Genomic DNA, 20,180 nt, shown 5'->3' with positions numbered 1-20,180 from the left:
TTAAGCCAAATGAAGCAAGTAATTTTGAATGGTACTGCTGTATTAAAATGTTTAATTTTTTGTTTTCAGGTAAAAAGAAAGAAAAGGAAAAGGAAAAAAAAGAGAAAAAGGAGAAAGATCATAAATCAAAACAGAAAAAGAAGAAGAAAAAAAAGAAGAAATCTAAACAGCATGGTAAGTTAAATTTACTTGTTTTGTTTTTAAGATAAGCAAAACCACTCTGTGTATTTCTGGCGTTAGATATTAAAACTCGTTTCTAAACAATACAAATGTCAAATTTTAGAAATTTCAAAGAATAGGCTTTGGCCTTAAATGTTGAAAGGACACATTAGGTCTGTGGCCTCATTTCTGTATTTATAGCCTGTCTCTACGTGATAGACATCGGTATTTGATAGATGTTTCTTCTTCCTTCAAGAGATACGCTCGCTCTTCTCATCTCTTCAAATTCTTCATTTGGAGCTCTGTATATACATCCTGCTTATTTTGCTTGGATGTTAAAATTATTTTAGTATCTAGACTGTTGCTAGACTTCAGTGGTTTACTGTATAAAATGCAGCCCCTCCTTAACAGTTAGTCCTTAACAGCTGAGGCGGGCATCTCTGTTGCAACAGCCTTGTCTGTTGTCTTGACAAGTGGTGATTCCATTTGTCTTTGTCTCACTTCCCTATTCCGATTCTTTGATCATACCACTCATCTTTCCCTTTTCTCTGTTATTTCCATTCCCTAGAGGGAAAATAATATTGGTTTTTTCAGACGTGAGGCTCCAGGTAGCTTGTGTTTTTTTAACAAAAACCCCTTTCAAACCACTTTGTGTTTTTTTCTCCTTGTTTGAGAAGTACTCCTGCGAGAGTGTGGTTTAATGTTTTAGCACCGTCCGTTCTGTAACTCTCGTTGGCATGATTTCAGTGGAAAAACTCGACAATGGTTGGGTTTTCTTTTTTTAATAAAAATATAACTGTCCTGCTGACCAGTACAGTGTTACTGTTTCTTTGTATTTCTTCCCCTTTTCCAAATCCTTTGCTTCTTTTAATCTCCCATAAAACCACATTACAGGTTCCTTGGTTTTTGGTTTTGGTTTTTTTTTTTTTTGCATCCAGTGCAGTCTTAGTTGCAGCTTTACGGCAATAAAAATAAAAGCATGGGCAAATGCAGATTGGTTTTGTCTTTTCTTCTTGCCAAAGACTGAACTTTTGTGCACTATGCCTGCTTGCTTCAAAAAGTGTTTCAGGACTTAAAATAATACTACTTATTTTTATCTTGCTGCTGTTTTTTGTGGGGTTTGGGGGTGGTTTTTTTTTTTGTAAAAACATCTTTATTCAGAAATTTAGAAATGGCAACATTCTATCCTTCCTGTGCCTATCAGATTGATTTTACTAGATCTCAGTTACAGTAACCTTGAAATTTCTTACAATATGAGAAGGTAAAAATTTAAAACCTATTAAACAAATTTTTCTATACATTATTCCTCAAGAGCATGTGGAAAAAACACTGTGCATTAAATGGAGCTTCTGATGACAGGCTTTAAAGATGCCTTGTGGCTCTCGAGAGTGATGATGTGTTTGTCTGTCCAAAATTTGTGCTACAACATGAAAACACTCCCAAATAATGCAGTGCTTGAATGTGAGCTGCAGTAACCTAGATTTCACATACTTCACCATCTTTATATTGGAGTAACATAATTTTGAACTATGAACTTCAGTTGCTTATTTTACCTAAAAATTATTGGAAGGTTTTGGGTTTGGTTGTTTTTGTTTTTTTTTTTTGTATTGGCTCTGGGAAGGCATCTAAGTATTTGCAAGAAAATACTGGTAAATGCTAGGTATGCTATAGCCAAAGAAAAGAACAAAACCCCCAAACCCTAAGCAGTCCTGGCTGCTTCATCTGTGATTATTAAAACATGGCAGAGTGAATTAAACCTCTCCATGGGTTCCGTTTTAGGAAAACTAATGTGCCATCCCCATGTGTACAGCACTATCCCCAGCAGTACTCTCAATACAGTTTGCTAAGAGTAAGAAAAATGCTTTATAGCTTTTCTATCTGTTGAGTGTATGACAGGCTAAGTGTTGGTATAAAAGTGTTTGAAAAAGAACTTGCATAAAAATGAGCAAAATAATTGAAGTATTTGACAAAAGATCTCTGGAACAGAACTGTTTTAATAGGTAACAAGTTAAGCAACAGATTTGAAATACATTCAGAACTACAACTGTATATTTTGTAATGGGGAAATGTTTACGTGGTATTTCCCCGAGCCTTCTGTTACGTGTATTTCCAAAGAAAAAGATGAATAGAGAAGTTATCTGTCATCTTTGGTGTTGAATCCTGGAATTTAGATAAATCATGAGAAAAGGTTGATATAGTGCATGATTTAGAAGGCTTGGGAAGAGTTGTTCAGACTGGTGGTTCTCATCTGAGCGTGTGATACTTTGCTGTTTCATGAAGCACGGTGCTTGACGTCAGGAAGTCTAAGGCTTCGCACCATCTGGGGCGCACTTGGTTCTCTCGTTGCATACAGCTCCGACACGCAATGGGCTCTGCAAACCCTGTTAATCCAAACTGATTCAGAGTGCCTTTTGCAAATTAACATCAGAGCCGTGTTCCTGTGCCCAGTATTGTTCTTTTGGTTTTGCCCTGCTGAGGTTGTAAGGTGGTTCGTTGTGGTGCGTGTGTTAGGTTTTTTTCTTCTTTTTATTTTCTTTTTGCCAACTTGTCTTGAAACTTAGAAGTTTGGCAGAGGTACCACGATTAGGTTCCAACTTCTAGGGGCCATATCCGGTGCTTGTAAATATTAGGAGAAAACTGTATACCTCCAAATGCCCCAACAAATAGAAATCTTAAATCCAGATGCAGCAAGCAGTGTGAGTAAAACTTGAGCACTTCATTGTTTGCAAATTCATCTTGTGAAAATCTGTTTTGAGAAATCCAGAGGTATTCTGTCTGGATGTTTTTCATTTGTAACTGGGGAAAAAAGAGTGCTTTGGCAGATTCCGACTCTAGTGTTTGACCCTGAAAAAGCGCATTGAAAAATGATCTGTCAAAAGAAGCAGTCTCCTCTTTCTCCATGACTAGCTCACTCTCATTTCTGCCCATGCCCAGAAAGTAAAGGCGTGAGGCATGCTCCTTCCTTTGGAATCAAATTGCATCTTGGGGGGAAGAAGAGGGAGCAGACACATTGTGTGCTCCAGATAAGTTTTGTGCAAGGCTTTAAAACAAACAAACAAACAAAAACCCCTACAAAACATGTTTTTTGTGCTCTGAATATATGCGTGATTGACTGTTCGTGTGAAACCCAAATCACACAGAAGGTAGGTAATTTCTATTATTTAGACTGCACTTACAGTGAGGTTGATAGCAGTACAATGTGAAGTCATCAGCTCAACTACTCATTGAGTTGACTCCCGTACAGTGAATATACTTAGGAAATGTGTAGCTAATGTATTTTTGACAGAAGGAGAAAGTAAATATGAACAGTGGCTTTATGGAAGGTGTTCAGGAGGGAAGCATATTGTGGCACCCATTGTGATACTGTGGATACAGGTGATAGCAGGAATGCTTCCTACAGAAAGATGAGTGTGGAAATCTGGTTACTCACTTATATTCAAAGTAGTAAGTTTTAAGAGGAGTAAATGGATAGCTATCCTTAATTACCATTTGACCAGTGTAAGGAGGACATGAACCTGTTCAAGCAGGTCCAGAGGAGGGCTGTGAAGAGGATCAAGGGGACTGGAGCACACTGAGAGGCTGCTTAGCCTGGAAAAGAAGAGGCTCTGGGAAGACGTAGTGGCCTTCCAATACTTAAAGGAGGCCTACGGGAAGGATGGGGAGGGACCCTTTATCAAAGAGTGTAGTGATAGGATGAGGTGTGATGGTTTTAAACTGAAATAGGGTAGATTTACATTAGATATTAGAAAGAAATTCTTTGCTGTGAGGGTGATGCAAGACTGGAGAAGTTCTGGGTGCCCCTCCCTGGAAGTGTTCGAGGCCAGGTTGGGTGAGGCTTTGAGCCACCTGAGCTACTGGAAGGTGTCCCTGCCCATGGCAGGGTTGGGTGATCTTTCAAGTCCCTTCCAGCCCAAACCATTCTATGAACTAACAGCCGCCTCCTGCTCTGCTCTCTGGCTGAGTAGGATGGAGGTGTGCTAGTGAGAATATACAGGTAGATACATATATATGTACAGTGTGGGTCTGTTCAGCAGCTGGGCTCAGACACTGCCCAGTAGCTGCCTCTGGATCCCAGTCTTCCCAGTTGCTGGCACCTAGAGATAACGAGCCCCTGTGCCCACAGTCCCACTGCAGTACAGACCATCTCACTCATGTGCATGTGTGCATGCTGCCAGAGTTGCCCAGGACTCCCCAGATCCCCATAGCCCCCCTGGCTCTCACCCTTAGAGAGGCCCTTACACCCAGAGCTGACCCTTGCAGACCCACTCACCCCTTGCTCCCAGGCCACTTCATCTGCTCACCAGCTGGTCCAGCTTGATCTCTGCTAACAATCAGGCACTCTCACTGGTTCCACGTAATGCAGCATGAATTCATGGGCCTCTGTGACCAGAAATTCCTTGCAAGGGGCTGGCACTTCACTCACTCCAATCTCTCCAGGTGCTGGCATCACAGATGCGTGCACCCTTCCACCTGTGGTCTGACTCAGTTTGCTGGCGCTCAGACCCCCAATACACACACCCGAACATTGAATAGAGAGCTCCTCACCTGGATAAGCATTAGAAGTGGAGTTATATTAAAGTTATAGAATGGTTGAGGTTGGGAGGGACCTCTGGAGGTCCTCTGGTCCAACCCCCCTGCCCAAGCAGGACCACCTAGAGCCGGTTGCCCAAGGCTGTGTCCAGGCAACTTTTGAATGAGGAGTGGCTGAGGGAGCTGGGGGTGTTTAGCCTGGAGAAGAGGAGGCTGAGGGGAGACATTATCACTCTCTACTATTATGTGAAAGGAGGTTGTAGTGAGGTGGGTGTTGGTCTCTTCTCCCAAGTTACTAGTGATAGGACAAGAGGAAGTGGCCTCAAGTTGCACGAGGGGAGGTTTAGATTGGAGGCATTGGCACAGGCTGCCCAGAGAGGTGGTGGAGTCACCATCCCTGGGGGTTTTCAAAAAACATGTAGATGTGGCATTTTAGGGCATGGTTTAGGAGACATGGTAGTGTTGGGTTGACAGTTGGACTTGATGATCCTAGAGGTCTTTTCCAACCTTAATGATTTTATGATTCTATTTATGAATATTTCCAAGGAGGGAGACTCCATCACCTCTGCCACCACAGATAGGACAAACTGCTAATCAGACTCAGGGCATGGCCAGGCAAGTGTGCTGACCAGCAAACTATTTATGCACAAGTGGCTCCTTTTATCCCCTTATTCCTCTGTTGTCTCCACACTTGTTCCTCCCCAAATCACTTAGGTCCATCAATTTTCCCTGCCTTTGGTTCCTTCCCTAAACATTCTATAAGTCTTGTGCAATCCCTGCATCCCATCTCTTGGCTGCAACCTTGCCTTAGTCCAAAAGGTTATCCAGAGAGTTGCTCTAGGTAACACATTGTGATGGGTTTCACACCTGGATAACAGGGGTGATGGCACTGCTGGGACAGCCCTGGGAGGGGCCTGGACAGGGTGTGTTTGTTGTTTGCCTGGCCATTATGTTCCTCTGGGCTTGTGCATACCCTGCTGGCATGCTTGGCACTGGTGGACTGCCTGCTGGTGTGGACTCAGCAGCGTTAGGTTTACAGTTGGACTCAATGATCTTAAAGGTCTTTTTTCAACCTAAACAATTCTATGATTCTGTGATGCTCCTGGGCCCATCCCACAAGGCCTCGGCCCATCAAGGGCTGATGGTTCCTGGGATGGGCCTGGGAGCATTGCAGGAGGGTTTTCTTTGGGCTCCCTGTGCTCCTCTGCAGGTGCGCAGACAAGCTTTTATCACTTAACCTGACAGGATGATCTGTAGTTACTTCAAGGTAGGTATGTTTGTAGCACTATCAACATTGCTAAGGCAAAACAGAGAGCTGCCAGCAGCATCTCTAAGGATAGCATGTGGCGCAGGATGATTTGTGGGGGTAAAAAAGACTGTATAAGGTTCTAGTAAAAATTATTCCTCTGTACATTCAGAGATGGCAGTGAGGGGGGAGCTAAATGGGTAATGTTTGTCATGGCTATTAAACTTCATTATGTTTCTTATTGGAAATTTTTTTATAAAATCTGTTACAAAGAGCTTTTGCTCCTCCATATTTGCAGTTTTGGCGTCCTAATACCGCACTATTGATATTGTTTACTTCTGAACATAATGTTGTGGTGTACTTAATTTTTTTTTCCATTTGTCAATAACTTTACTTTTGTAACGACTTATTGTCTTTTTAACTTTTCAGATTATTCAGATTATGAAGATAGTTCTGTTGAATTCTTGGACAGGTGCTCCTCTCCGTTAACACGGTCCTCGGGGAGCTCTCTGACTCTGCGCAGCATGTTCTCAGAGAAGAATACATCATACCAGTATCCAAGAGCTATCTTGTCTGTTGACCTTAGTGGAGAAAGTAGGTTGGCTGAACAGCAACTTTCAGTTTGTAGGCTTAATTCTTTAAGAAAGAGAATTTGAATGGAAATAATTTAATTTATGTTTGGGATTGTAGCTGTAGATATGGTGACTGATTTATGCTTCATCTATTTAAATCAAAGTGCTTACACCCCTCGAGCTGTTCTGCATTGTACTTGGTTTGGTGTAAGTGTTGCTGTGTTGCTTCTGAAGAGATCACGTTAAAGGCATTTTGCAGAATTCATCAAGAAATCTAATGTTCCCGCAGAATGCATGCAAACAATTTTTTTGCTATATGGAGGTTAAGATTTTTAACTGCCAAAATCCCCTGTATTTCTGTAAAGTCTCACACGTATTTATTTTTACTAGACCTTTCAGATGTGGAGTTCTTGGATGATTCCTCTACAGAGAGTTTGTTACTTAGTGGTGATGAATACAATCAGGACTTTGATTCAACTAACTTTGAAGAGTCTCAGGATGAAGATGATGCTCTCAATGAAATTGTTAGGTGCATTTGTGAACTGGATGAAGAAAATGGCTTTATGATTCAGGTAAAGAAATTTGCAGGGGGCATATATTTTTCCATGTGAATTTCTTGCTTGTGAGGGTGCCCTTTTGACGTGTTGGAGGCTGAAGTTACATAGAGAGCTGTAAATAGAAGTGAACGGTAACAAAATATTTCTACATTCTGTGCTTGGCATGACTCTGTCTGGTGCATGCAGACCTACTCTGGGATGGGGTTTCTTTAACAAATTGATACATAGAACAGGTTTGTAAGGAAGGGTAACATTTTTCTTTATAGCCAGTTTATGAATTTGGAATCAAGTATCCTTTGCCACACACAAATCGTCGCTTCTGTGCACAGACCATCCCGATTATACAAGCTCCTCTGGTTTGGCCCTTGTGCTTTGCAGTACCAGCTGTAGAAACCACTCTGCTTACTGTAAATGTACCTCAGCTGTATTCAAGATCTCCGCTATACAGACTCTAATATTGTCAGTAACTGTGATGTGTGTGTGATGTGCGTGCTTCATCTTTAGAATAGCAGTTCTCAAACTAGAAATCACTCGCTGGTATTCGAAACTGCTAAGATTTTAAATCTTACTTGGTATAGAGAAAAGGGAAGAAGAGTATACAGTATCTGCATGGCATTCAGGTGCTGATGGATTGCAATGGCTGCTGCTTATTTATTTGTACTCCTATGAGTGGAGCATGTCCCATCTAGTAATGAATAATTTAGTCTTTGTCTCAAGGAATTCATAATATAGTGATTAGATCAGATGCAAGCAACAGTGAGGAAGAACTCAATTGTCAATAACTAAAAAAAGCCATGAACTTCCTGTGTTTTTTTCCCCACTCAAAAAACAGGTTTGTGTTCAACTATTAATGTGATACAGTTTCTGTTGAAAATGTGGAGCTTTTTTAGTTGAGATTTGAAGGAAGCAAGTGTGGCTGTCCTGTGTTAATGGACTTAAAGTCTTTTGGAAATGACAGAAAGACCTGAAAATGAAGGACACAGAGACTGTCCCTGGGAACACCCTGAAGTGCAGTGCTGTGTTGGAGGAACTAAGCAGGAGTTCAGCTATGGTAATAATGTGGAAAAATGGACTGGTGTAGAAACCTTTAGAGAGAGGAGAGGAAATTGTAGCCATAGCGGTATGCCAAGAGGAAGGGTGATTTCAGTGTTTTGAATAGGTTGATGCCCAAAAGCATGTCAAAGCAAAGAGGAGAGGCTTTCAGTAGTAAAACAGCAGATATTTAGAACACAGGCAAATGCTGAATTGAGAAGGGGAAATGTATTTTTCTGTGGTAGTTTCCTGCCCGTTTCTAAAGTCCAGTGGCAGCCTTATTTTCCCTCTCTTGCCTTGTCTCACTGAGAGCAACCAGTTTGCCGTTTCTAGACCCTCGTGTCTTACCACTTCTGTTTTGCTCTCCTATTCTCTTGTTTCTCCTCTTTCATTTTCTCTTCATTTTCTTTTTCTTTTAGATTTTCCATTGGTGCGATATTAAAAACACATCTTTCTAGCGCACTGGAGAAATGCTTTGTAAATATAAATAATTAAAATGAAGAGTTTTCTACTTTTCACTGTTATGCTGTAATGTATTACATTATCTTTCTACTTTACTGTAATATTATACTCCTGTCTTATGTTTCACTACTAAATGTTTAGGTCCTAAAATACTGAATGTTGTAATAATATATTATTAAATATTACATCTTCAGTTTCTTTTTTTTTTTTTTTTTTCCAGTCTGGAATTTGTGGTTGAGGTAACTTTCAGAACTAGAGCTACTTTTTACCTAGATGTCTTTGCCTACCCAAACACAAATTTGCCCAACTAAGATAATCTTACTCAAACCAGCTTTTAAGTTAAACTGCTGTTCTCTGCATTTTGACGATACAAGAAATAGCTTCTGATTTTTTAATCTACTTATCTCAGTTTTAGTTTTTGCTTTTGTGTTTGTTTTTTTTTTTTCCTGATGTCAGTGTGAAGAGTGCTTGTGTTGGCAGCACAGTGTATGCATGGGACTGTTAGAGGACAGCATTCCCGAGCAGTACATCTGTTACATCTGCAGAGATCCACCAGGTACGGGTAAACCCCATTTATCTGCAACTGTCTGCTTGGGATTTTTAAGCAGAGATGTTATGAATTGCTTAAATTGTTAAAGCTTTGTCTGTTTTGTGTTATCTGTTTTACTGCTTTGGGGCAAGTGATTCTAAGTTTGACTCTGAGCAAAAACTTACTTTCATGTTAGTTATATCTTGTTCAGCCACGCTAAATCTCTTCATGACCTTAATTACCATCGCTTTAGTTGTTGAAACTTAATTCCCCCAAAACCTTGGCACTTTTCCATGTCGTTGTAGTCTGAAGAGTCTTTCTAAACAAATCATTCTTGTTCAGCAACATCTTCTGCCTATAATTGGAATCATATCCATTCATTTAAAAATTTTTTAGAGAAAAAGGACTCACTACCACAGTACACTCAAATATGCTCTGGGTGTCATTATAAAATTGCAATTAATATAAAATGTTTGAGTTTGTCCAGAATTGTGTAAATACGGGTGTGGAACTGAATATGTACAATATCATAAAAATTTAGCACTTCTTATGGTGAACAGTAGTGCACAACCAGCCCATCTTGAACTTAAGATCGTTAGGATAAGTTTGAAATGGTAAGAATTAGGAAGAGTCTGTTTCTTTTTGAACTGAATATGTTTGTTTAGGGAGGTGTTGATTTAAAAAAGAGTCTGTCCATAAAGCCATTTTTCTAAGCAGTTATTTGGAGAAAAATTACAATTTGGAAGAAAGTTTTTAGTATTTTTCCTGACGATACAAATGCACAGACATGTCTTCTGGTGAACTATCCAACAGTCCAGCTGTTTCAAAGGGACAATGAGACTACACCCCCAAATTTACTTTCATTCTGACTTTAAGAAATAAAACCTGAAAACTGTTTGGAGAGCTATAAAATAGCACAGTTCTTAATATTTTTGAGAAGAAAAATTAGGAAAATAGAGCTGGAAAGATATGACCTTTTCCATTTGCCCCAATCTGAACCTAAATGGATGGTATAGAGTGTTGTTTGATAGTTCTGTGTGGTGTACTCTTTGAGCAGTCAAGCTTTTTCTTATTAAAACCAACTAATTTGTCTTGTGTTCTTTCCCTGCACTGTAATAGGTACTTCGTTATCCCCTGCTATGCAGAGACTGTGTCCCTAATTTTTATCTTCTCTCCCTTCCTAACCATTACTTCTTTTCTTTCTATGTCAGGAGAAAAAGGTCATTCACAATGTCAGTATTTTAAAGTGTATTGGGATAATGGGCAGAAAGGAGATAGACAGGGTATTCTCCTGAAAGGTATGAAGGGCTTCCATCAACCCATTCTTTGTTCTGTATATGATGATAGTCTGATATGAAATTGAGTGTAAGATATTGCGGTCTTAGTCAGTCTGTTTGTCTGGATTCCTCATTGTAAACAATAATATTGGAATAAGTAGCATTATACAGTTCTGATTTTGGGTTTGGTTTATTGGTTTGTTTTTTGGGTTGGGTTTTTTGTTGGTTGGTTTTTGCCTTTTTTTTTGAGTTATTAATTTACTATAGAAGCATTAGCTAAATATTCATTCCAGTTGGGTAAAGACTGTAGATGTTGCCGTAGCATGGGAGACCTAAGGCCCTCTTACATCAATATCCTGTCTAGTAGCATCTGGTAACAGGCACCTCAAAGGAGGGTGTAAGAACTCTGCTCTCAGATAACTTTGAAATGGCTGCTTTTCATGAAGCCTTCTCTTGGCTTCTCATAAACAGATATTGACATTGGTATTGAAGCAAAATATTTGTCTTTTAGAAACATACTAGGTGTTTTGGATATGTCCACGTAAAATCCACTCCAACATTTCTCTTGGTAACTTAGGTTTTCTTTTCTTTTTTTAAAGTAAGCTGCAGCAGTTAAATAAAATGCCAATTTAAACTTTTTTTTTGCAGTTAGATTGCTAATAACACCGGTTTTGATATCCTGTACTTTGATTGCAAAGATGATTAGCTTTTCATCTCAAATGCCATTTAGAGAGGTCTTGAGATTTCCGGTTTATTTTTTTCGTAAGTGTTAAGAGTTTCCTCTTAATCCATGAAAACTAAATTTTAATATATTAGTAGCAAGACCTTGAATCATTCTTTCATGGATGTTAGGAGACATTTAGGAGAGCACAGCATATAATTATAGCACTCTAGTTTTAACTACAATTTTGCTGTGGCTTTAGATGGCCTTCAATTTGTTTCTTGCTTACCCCAGGTCAGAGGTGGAGTGCCAAATATCTTTATGATAAAGACTGGCTAAACAATGGACACATGTGTGGATTATCATTTTTGAAAGAAAACTACTCTCATCTTAATGCCAAAAAGATTGTGTCAACGCATCACCTACTGGCAGACGTATATGGTGTAACTGAAATATTGCATGGACTGCAGTTGAAGATTGGGATATTAAAGTAAGTATCAGTTCAGGGCTTATTCTCCATCTTTATGTATTTAGGTAGCAGAGACTGCTCTTATTCCATATGCATTATTCTCTCATGGTAAAGGTCGTTCTTGTATAATAGTTTAAAGAATTCAAGTGCAGTTGTAGAGTACCCTCAGCTCCAGTGGGAGTTAAGTGTTCAGCACCTGAGTGAATCCAGTATATTGGGATTACTGGTGATTTTTTTTTTCTTTTATAGTCAATTTTGTGTTAAAGAGACATTCTGCATTTATCCTAAATTAATAAGTGACCTGGGAATACTTAAATGTTTGATCATGGTGCTTATCAAAGCTGTGATCTAGCAGAAGTGGATGCTTAATAGTTCAGTGCTGTAAGTGGTATTCTCTATAACTTGCTTTTTTTTCCTGCCCTTCATTGCAGAAATAAGCATCACCCAGACCTTCATCTCTGGGCATATTCAGGGTTGCGAAAAGAACAAGAACAAGTAACTGTTGGGGTAGAGAAAAAATTAGTGACTTTGCCGGATGTTGTTAATCCAACTGAAAGGACGTATCGCAGTCAAAACCATAAAGAGCCACCCAGTATACCCCAGAAGATGGAAGAAACATACATCACGAGTGAGCACAGTTACCAAAAACCACAGAGTTTTGGTCGAGACTGCAAAGCAGTCACTGAACCTATGAGCTCAGATGATGATGATACAAGTAGTTTTGAGGAAGAGCAGGAATTTCACACAGAGAATAAAAACTGTTTACAATATTCTTTTAAAGATGATGGCATGAATGAACAGGTGAGTCTCAATCTTCATCTGGGAAGTTTCTTAGTTGGAAAAATATGTTCAATCTGATAAAACTGAAGCGTATACAAATATTTAGAAAGGCTCATTGTTATAAGTTGATATATTCTATTAAAGTCGGGAGAAATCACTAGAAGCAAAGTTGCATCACTGAAATAGTTTCAGGTGAAGTAACCCATTTCAGCTGGTGAATGAGGTGCAAAGTGTGGTTGAAAATGTTGCCAAGCTTTGACAAAGGATTGACAAGTTTCCTTTTTTCACTCTTCAAATCTGTCTTCTGTGTGTGGGGTTTTTGCTGTTGTTTGTTAAACTGAGATTTGTGACAGTGTCTGTTATTGTACCGTATTCTTTTAATAGCAACACAATCTAGAATTCTGTCCACAAGTAATGATTTACTGACCGACTAATTTAACCTTGTGCAACTTCTTTTGAGTCTTTTATATTGCATGTTTCTTCTAATTAAACATTTATAGGTTTTTAGCCAGGATTATATTTGGCTATTTAACCATCTCTCACTTTTGCATTAATGGTTTGAATCCATTACTTTGTGGAAAAGGTCTGAAACTTGTTAGTCTGGTTTTATTGAAGAGTTCTCTTTTGAGCAAAAAACAAGTGAAACAAACCCTTCTGATTTCTACGATATCAACTGTGTGAAAATAAATCGCTCAACTCATTCCCCCTTTTGAAGTTACAGTTTCTGGTGTGGAAGAAATGAGTAAGACACGTCTTTTTCTTTCAATTTTTAGTTTTAAATATGGCATGTAAGATGTATAGTGTGGGAAATTTTGGCTTATTCTAGGTAGAAATAACTGTTTGTAAGCTAAATTGCATGATTATATTCAGTTTGTGTAGTAAGGAGATATGCGACAGTGTGAAATACACTTTTCTTCCAACAGTAGCCTGATTTGTCATTGTAAATAGCATAAATAAATACATTTAGAATTAAAAGGAAGTATATGTATGCAATGAAACAAAACTAATGTTTCCTTCAGACACTAAAGCATATACCTAAAAAGCGAGGTGGTCTCTGTTTTAACCCAGGACGTCTGTTTGGGGCAGTGTCAGAGTACTCTTTCCTTCGGGACACCTTAGTTCACCTTGCTGTCAGCAGTCAGTCTTGATACCTGACATGAGGCTTTCTGTCTAAACTTAACACGTATTGAAAAGCTCTCCTTGGTTTCTCCGTTAAGCTTTTTGTACTTACCTTAAAACCATGATGACACTGACATTGAAGTGCCATTTTTACATGAACTGACTCCTCTGTAAGCTGCCTTCTTCACCTCTCCTTGTCAAAGTTTTGTTTGGATCTTTGAGTTCTCCCTTCTAGCATCCTGCAGAGCCTTGAATGTTCTGGGTTTCCATACTCTTTTGTCTTATCCTAATCTACAGTTCTGTTACATATCTTCTTTTCTCTTACAGACAGAGTTCAGAGTGACTATTATCAAGTCCTTTTTGGGGCTATGCATCATCTTTAAAATTTTATTTAGTTTCCTTGTTCTTCCTTCTGAAAGCACAAGCCTTCTCTACCTGAACATCCCGTTTATTTCTTCTTCACAAGCTGGATACTGTACTCTGCTTCCCTTACTACCCCTGCCACCACTCCCCGATTGCCTACACTGATCTCTTACCTTAGAGGAGGACTTGTTTGATCTTGTGGGTGGTTTTTTCAAGGAGCATTTACCAGCCACTTGAACAAATACAGAGGTCATTAAAAGAAAAAAAAAAATCTTCTATGATGTTATTTAGATGTTGTTTAGCTTTAAAATTTTCCCTCACTTACTGCAGTGGGTGTCTAAAAGATTCACCTAACAGATGATTTTGATTTTAGAATTATGAACTTGGGTCCTCATACAACAAGGGGAAAACAGCATTCTTCTCTTGTGGTTTTAGAGAAGGCCTGAACATTGTAAGAAAAAGGGCATTTCTTATTTACGATAAAAATATCCTTTATAAGATTAGTAACAGTTTTAATAGTGAAAACATTGTGGAGACAAACCTGAGGTCTTGAGAGAAAAAAGATTTTATCCAAAAGGTTTGAGCATTTAGAGGCTTCAATGACTTAAAAATCTACCTTTCATAAGTAACTTCAACTCCTTTAAAAATTATTTGTATTAACAATACTTGTTCTCCAGGACTCACTCACAAAGCCGTGAGCAGGTCGGTCCCAGTTCAGGTTAATTTTTGGGGTTTCTTTTGTTGTTGTTGGGGATTTTTTTGTTTTGGTTTTTTTTTAACTGATTTTAAGTCTTAAATTTTTTGGTGGTTTTGTTTGTCTTAAGAAGTAACTTAAAATCCATCAGCCCCTATTTTCTTCTTCCCTTCTCTTCTCACTCTTTCCATTCTTGACTGGAGGAAGGAAAAAATGGTGTTAAGTCTGTTATGTGATGTGGAAAAAAAAAATAGCTGAGCACTTCATCAGAGAAGTGTATTAATGTGACAAATTTCACTCCTTGCTCTGGCATTTGCCGTGAGCTGACACTGTGTGAGCACATGTATCCAGCATTCTAGTCCCTAAAGTAGAATCATCAATAGCGAAAGAACTTAATCAGATATGAGGTCATAGTGTATATAAAATGGAAACAGTGAATCCTGCCAATTAATGGAGATGCTGAACATCTTAACTCATTAAATCCACTATACCTCCTCTGGTCGTTTCCATCAGCTGAAATGCCGCATACAAAAAGATGCGGAACTTGTGTATTGTCTGACTTGTTATGAAGGGACTAGTTATTTCAGAGAATTCAGTCTTCCTCAGATACTGATTTGCATAACTCTGCATGTTACTGCCCTTGTCTATCCCCAAATGTGTTCAATTCTGTCCCAGACTTGTGCTTGCAGGTTACATGGGACCATAGCAATGGTAGGAGGAGAAGTTTTGTGTCTTGGTCAACAAACAGAATGGACAGCTTATTGGTGCAAAATAGTGACTTTTGATGTCTTGGGTATGGCTTTATTTTTAGGGAGTTTTCCTTCATTCTCTGGCTTAAGTGGAAACAAAGCTCAGGGTTTTGCACGCTGACGGTAGAGCAATGCAGTTCAGCACTTTGTAATTTAAGTCACTATTTATATAAAAAGGGCACAGAAATGCAGCCTGTCTTACTGCATTAAAGAAAGTGCTTGAGCTGGTAAACTTTACCTGTTGCCTCATTCTCCCTGTGCTGTACATGGTCATTTGTATGGAATTTGCATCTTGTTTGGTTTAGTCTATTGATGTGTCATGGTACATGGCTTTTGAGTATGCTTTTTATCAAGTAGACAGAAACACAATTCTAAAACAGCGTAGTTCATCATATGACTCGTGTTGAAGCCAACACCAGAAATTAAAAAACAAAATAAACAAAACAAACCCTCTTAAATGGCAATTTTCTTCTTTCTGTTGCTCCTATGAAGAAGAATTCTGCTGAAGGAAACACTGTGTTTGTTTGTAATGAAAGAAAAGGCTCAGAAGAACAAGTGGACACACATCTTCAATGGCAGCTAAATCTCCTTACTCATATAGAGAATGTACAAAACGAAGTCACCAGCAGAATGGACCTGATTGAAAAAGAAGTTGATGGTAACTGCATTGCCAGAGAGTTGTTAATACACCTGTAGCAGCATCTTTCATAGCCATTGTGTTGAAGATGATCTGAGGCACTGGGGATGGATTTTTAAGAATTGTATTCAAATTTGGGTACCCAAAATTGTAACCAGAGCTTGGACCCTTAATCCCTCCTCCCTCTTCCACAGGTTTTGAATGCCCAGCAAAGTAGCTTAAGCACTCAGGTCCCCTGAAAATTTAGCTCAAGTTTGTGATATTTGGCAGACTTCAGAAAGTTTAGTTAACTTGTCTAGTCTTTATCCACATATGGATCATAAAGCTGATGGATTTTTCCGTGCCTGGAGTGTTTTTTGCTTGATTTGTTCTAGTATTTGACAAAAGCTAGGAAAAAAAAAAAGTGTTCATTCTGCCTTCAACTTTCATTTGCTGTATGTCAGTAAACAACTGGTTTCAGGAAGACAAATCAGGCTTCATGAGAACTTGAATGAGACTGTAGTGTAGGGGTAAATGTAAGTTTACTCACCAGTCATAGAAATTAAGAATGAGGGGAGTTTGTAGTCTGGTCATCAGCGTCCTTAATTATCTTTTGAGAAAAACAGTTGTCATATTCCTGTTTGTGGTTTTACTTTCAATATTCCTGCTTGTACTGGACAGTATTTCTAAGCTAACGGGGTTGACCTTTTCCCTTCTCTCCTTCTGCAAGGGTAGAATTTCCTTGAAAACATTTGTCAGACTGGAAACCTGTTCTGTAATCTGGACCTTGTTAAACAGGAGCCTGTTAGTGACAGAAGCAAGCCTTGCATTTAAAGACTGCGTTTTTTGTTGCAGAACTGTCATAGCTAGAAGATCGTGAACGGAGGTTTCTTTTATGTGCATAGATGGTAAATTGTTAGCCCAGGGTATAACTTGCTCCCAAGTACTGCTTTATATAGTCACAATCGAATCAGAGGATCTGTTTGGATTATTTAGTGAAACAGGGAATTAGTTGGCATTTCCCTAATAAAAATTTCTTCTGTTAAATAAAAGTCACAGCCTCAGTACACGTTCCCTTCCTATGAAAGACAGAGTAAGAAAGAAAAGTTCAATTTTTATGAAAACTGTTTCTTGAAAACTTATTCTAATCAACTTCCTTCTTTTCCTCCTGTAGTTTTAGAAAGCTGGCTTGATTTCACTGGAGAACTGGAACCACCAGATCCTCTGGCAAGATTGCCTCAGCTCAAGCGACGTATCAAACAGCTCTTAATTGACATGGGGAAAGTACAGCAAATAGCAACGCTTTGCTCTGTATGACAGAAGGAAGAATAAAGAAATAAAAATAGGTTATTTACAGTGAATTTTTTACTAGCCACAAGACTGACAGGAAGACAGCAGAAAGCTGAGCATTTATCTGATTCTTTGCTGATTACATTAATAGCCTGAAGCTTTAGAGAGAGGAGAGGATATTTAGACTAAGGAATCTGTTATGTTGAAAATCTGAATATTCAGTGTCCAAGCTTCAAAATGTAAGATATTACATCCTGAGGAATGTTGATATGATTTTAACGTGATAAGCAAGAAAATCCCCGCATACAAGAAAGTTGAACAAACAAAAGCTCTGCAAAAAACAATGCTACTGTTCTGAAACCTTTGGCAAAAAATTCCAAATTAGCAGAATTTAGCTGACTAAAAATTCTTGAACTGCTTTTTTCATTAATTCCTCTTATCTTGCTAGTGAAAGATAGACACAGAGAGATCTGTATCCTCTCTACCAGGAAAGTTTTTAGATTATTTCCTTTTCTCATGAATGTTCAGGAAAATGAACATACTAGCTTTGATATATTTTTTTTTTGGAAGAAATTACTTGTCATGGTCTCCTTTTTAAAGTATTTTTTTAAATAGAAATCCTTATTACAGCACCCTTAGGCTCCTTTAAAATGTAAGTGGCAAATAGTGGTCAGATGTGCCAAATACTATTAAAACCACTGGGATGAGAGTTTGATTGTGACTTACGTGAAGGTTTCTTCCAAAGTCCTACTTGGTGCCAGCAATCCATCCAAAATTGTATCTAGTTTATATTTTTTTATGTTCTATTGCAGTATTCAGGATTCAAGGTACAATTTTTGTCCTGGGTAGCTCTGTTCTGGTGTTGGCCCTCTGAAACTTTACCACCCTCAGCTGGGATGAGGATTGACAAGAGCAGCAAAACTGTCTGTGGCTGTGAATATACTAAACCACTAGAGGAAATATCACAAGATACATTATCCAAGATGTTTTTATAAAATCTTTCAGCTTCGGTGAATGAAACGTCATGAAACCAAAGGCAACCTATTTGCTCTGTTAGCTCTTGCTGGATTTTGAGCCCAGGACTTTCCCTGTGCTTATAAGTTGCCACTGTACCCAGTGCTACATACATATTTGTATGCGTATGTATATGTGTATAGTCACACATGTACATATATACATACTATATACATTTATATCTACACATGTCTAGTTTTATTACAATAGAATATAAGAACTGGTGGTTAACATGAAATGTTACCTTTTAACAAGCAGTTTCTAAAATTGAAAATAATGTATGTACAGGTTTTGAAATTTGTAAAATATGACTGTTAAAAGGAGGCTATTTAACAGATGACATTAAGATACTTGAACATTTTATGCCTCACGTCTGTTTATCAGTTCTAGTTATCTGTATAAACGCATTTTAGAACCGATAGACAGTAAACTTGAATTTACCTTTTGATAAGAGTACAAGCCACTGTACATTCAAAAATTATTTAAATTTGCAAACACACTGTTCTATATGTAAGGTACTGTATGTAAAACTGTTTATTAAAACTATTCTGCATACTCTACATTTATCCACTTTTCTTCCTGGTCTACATACATATGTAAAAAAGAAGTGATTGTTACAATGTACAGACCATCAAAAATCAAAAAATCTTCGAATGCCTTTTGAGGATGCATAAAATTGAAAAATGTGCCAAAGATGGATTATCGGGGAAAGACTTTGCAGCCAGTGCATTGAACTTCCATGATAAAACCATTCTTGAGAAAGCAAGCGGCATGGCTGGTTCATTGCTAGAATAAACCTGCCCTGACGTCTCCTGTCCGTCATGTCTGAAGGGAGTTGTCACTCCTGCTGCCCGAAGCAAAGTGTAAACCCCTGTTACGGGGTGACTGCGATTTAAGAAGTCTCGCCACATGGAGCTTATAGGAGGCATTAACAGAGCTGCATGGTCACGCGGAGGTTAATTATGGAGTCGTGATTGGCAACTTCGTAATGCGCAAAGACCAAGAGCTGAGGAGTTGTTGACATTTTTATAGCAACTGCTAATAAATAAAATGCTATGTTATATAGTCAGATGCTTAAATAACTGCTTCAAACAATATGAATAGCCGAGTGACCTACTTGCTTTTGGATATGTGAGACTTTTTTATATATTATTCACTTGCTGCATATCCTGGAATGTGGTACTGTGTGTACTGTATAAGAGAAGTGTAAATCCAGATGAATTACTTTGAAACAAAGTGGAGTGTATTTACATAATTTATACAGCATACACTGTAGCAATATTATGCAATGTGTGTGCATGCGTGTGATGTAATATAACTGTAAATGTTACTGAAGGTGGAGGTGGACCGAGAGATTCCAGGTGGGAGGTTTCCTTCTTAGTGCTGAGATGGAGGAATGGTATCCTGAAAAGGAAATCGTAAGGTCAAAGCTAAAGTTGCCCTTGCAGCTTTACCTTGTCTTCCGTTTGTATATGTAACGGTCTCTAAATTTACATGAGTATGTAATTTTATCCCTCAGGGTCCTGCTTTATTCAGGACGGACTGTGCTTACAAAAACTAATAATCTGTTCAGTATTTTTGTATCTTCATTTCTTGTGTAGTCATGTATTATAAAAACTCCTGCAGGCATTCATATCTTCTAAGAAATACAATCTCGGTGTCCTTACGGACAGTGCTGTGATACACTGTGTGTTGCTCAAATGCTTCACAAACTTGTCTGAGTTTGCTTTCTCAAACTGTGGTGTTCGTCTGTAACATGAACGTTAGTTTTGGCCCCAGTTTCTCAAGTATTCAAAGGTTTGGGATGCTTTTGCAGTTTATTTTTCCTTGAACACTTACAAGTCAAGTGCCGTAAAAATGCTAAGTGTTTTGCACAGAACGTAACCTACAGTCGATTGCTTTGCTCGAGTGCCAGCCAAAGCCGACGCCATCTGGCTCAGACCAGTATTTCTTCTAGTCGGCCTTATCGAGAGAACCTTTTTCCTGTAGGCATCATTTTCTGTCTGTCTTCCTCTGTAAATAGGCCAGGTATCTACCCACAGTCTATTTGCACCTTCATTT

General features: G+C 38.5%; 1 protein-coding gene across 9 annotated transcripts in view; it reads left to right on the top strand.

The window, feature by feature from the left end:
* The window catches only part of PHF20L1 (PHD finger protein 20 like 1), a 58,261-nt gene extending 38,461 nt beyond the window's left edge, over nt 1–19,800 (top strand). For 4 of the 9 annotated variants that reach the window (XM_064442059.1, XM_064442061.1, XM_064442058.1 and 1 more), the window contains 9 exons: nt 70–174; nt 6,365–6,529; nt 6,898–7,079; nt 9,015–9,114; nt 10,299–10,385; nt 11,320–11,515; nt 11,926–12,295; nt 15,692–15,857; nt 16,990–19,800. In XM_064442059.1, coding sequence (XP_064298129.1) covers nt 70–174; nt 6,365–6,529; nt 6,898–7,079; nt 9,015–9,114; nt 10,299–10,385; nt 11,320–11,515; nt 11,926–12,295; nt 15,692–15,857; nt 16,990–17,132 — 1,514 coding nt within the window. In that variant the 3' untranslated portion in view covers nt 17,133–19,800. The remainder of the gene's footprint in view (nt 1–69; nt 175–6,364; nt 6,530–6,897; nt 7,080–9,014; nt 9,115–10,298; nt 10,386–11,319; nt 11,516–11,925; nt 12,296–15,691; nt 15,858–16,989) is intronic. The other 5 variants (XM_064442066.1, XM_064442065.1, XM_064442064.1 and 2 more) reach the window with 3 other exon arrangements.
* Nucleotides 19,801–20,180: the final 380 nt, after the last annotated feature.

The sequence above is a fragment of the Phalacrocorax carbo genome, chromosome 2 (genome assembly GCF_963921805.1).
Source record: "Phalacrocorax carbo chromosome 2, bPhaCar2.1, whole genome shotgun sequence".
Taxonomy (NCBI): domain Eukaryota; kingdom Metazoa; phylum Chordata; class Aves; order Suliformes; family Phalacrocoracidae; genus Phalacrocorax; species Phalacrocorax carbo.
This window is presented reverse-complemented; position numbering and strand designations above follow the sequence as displayed.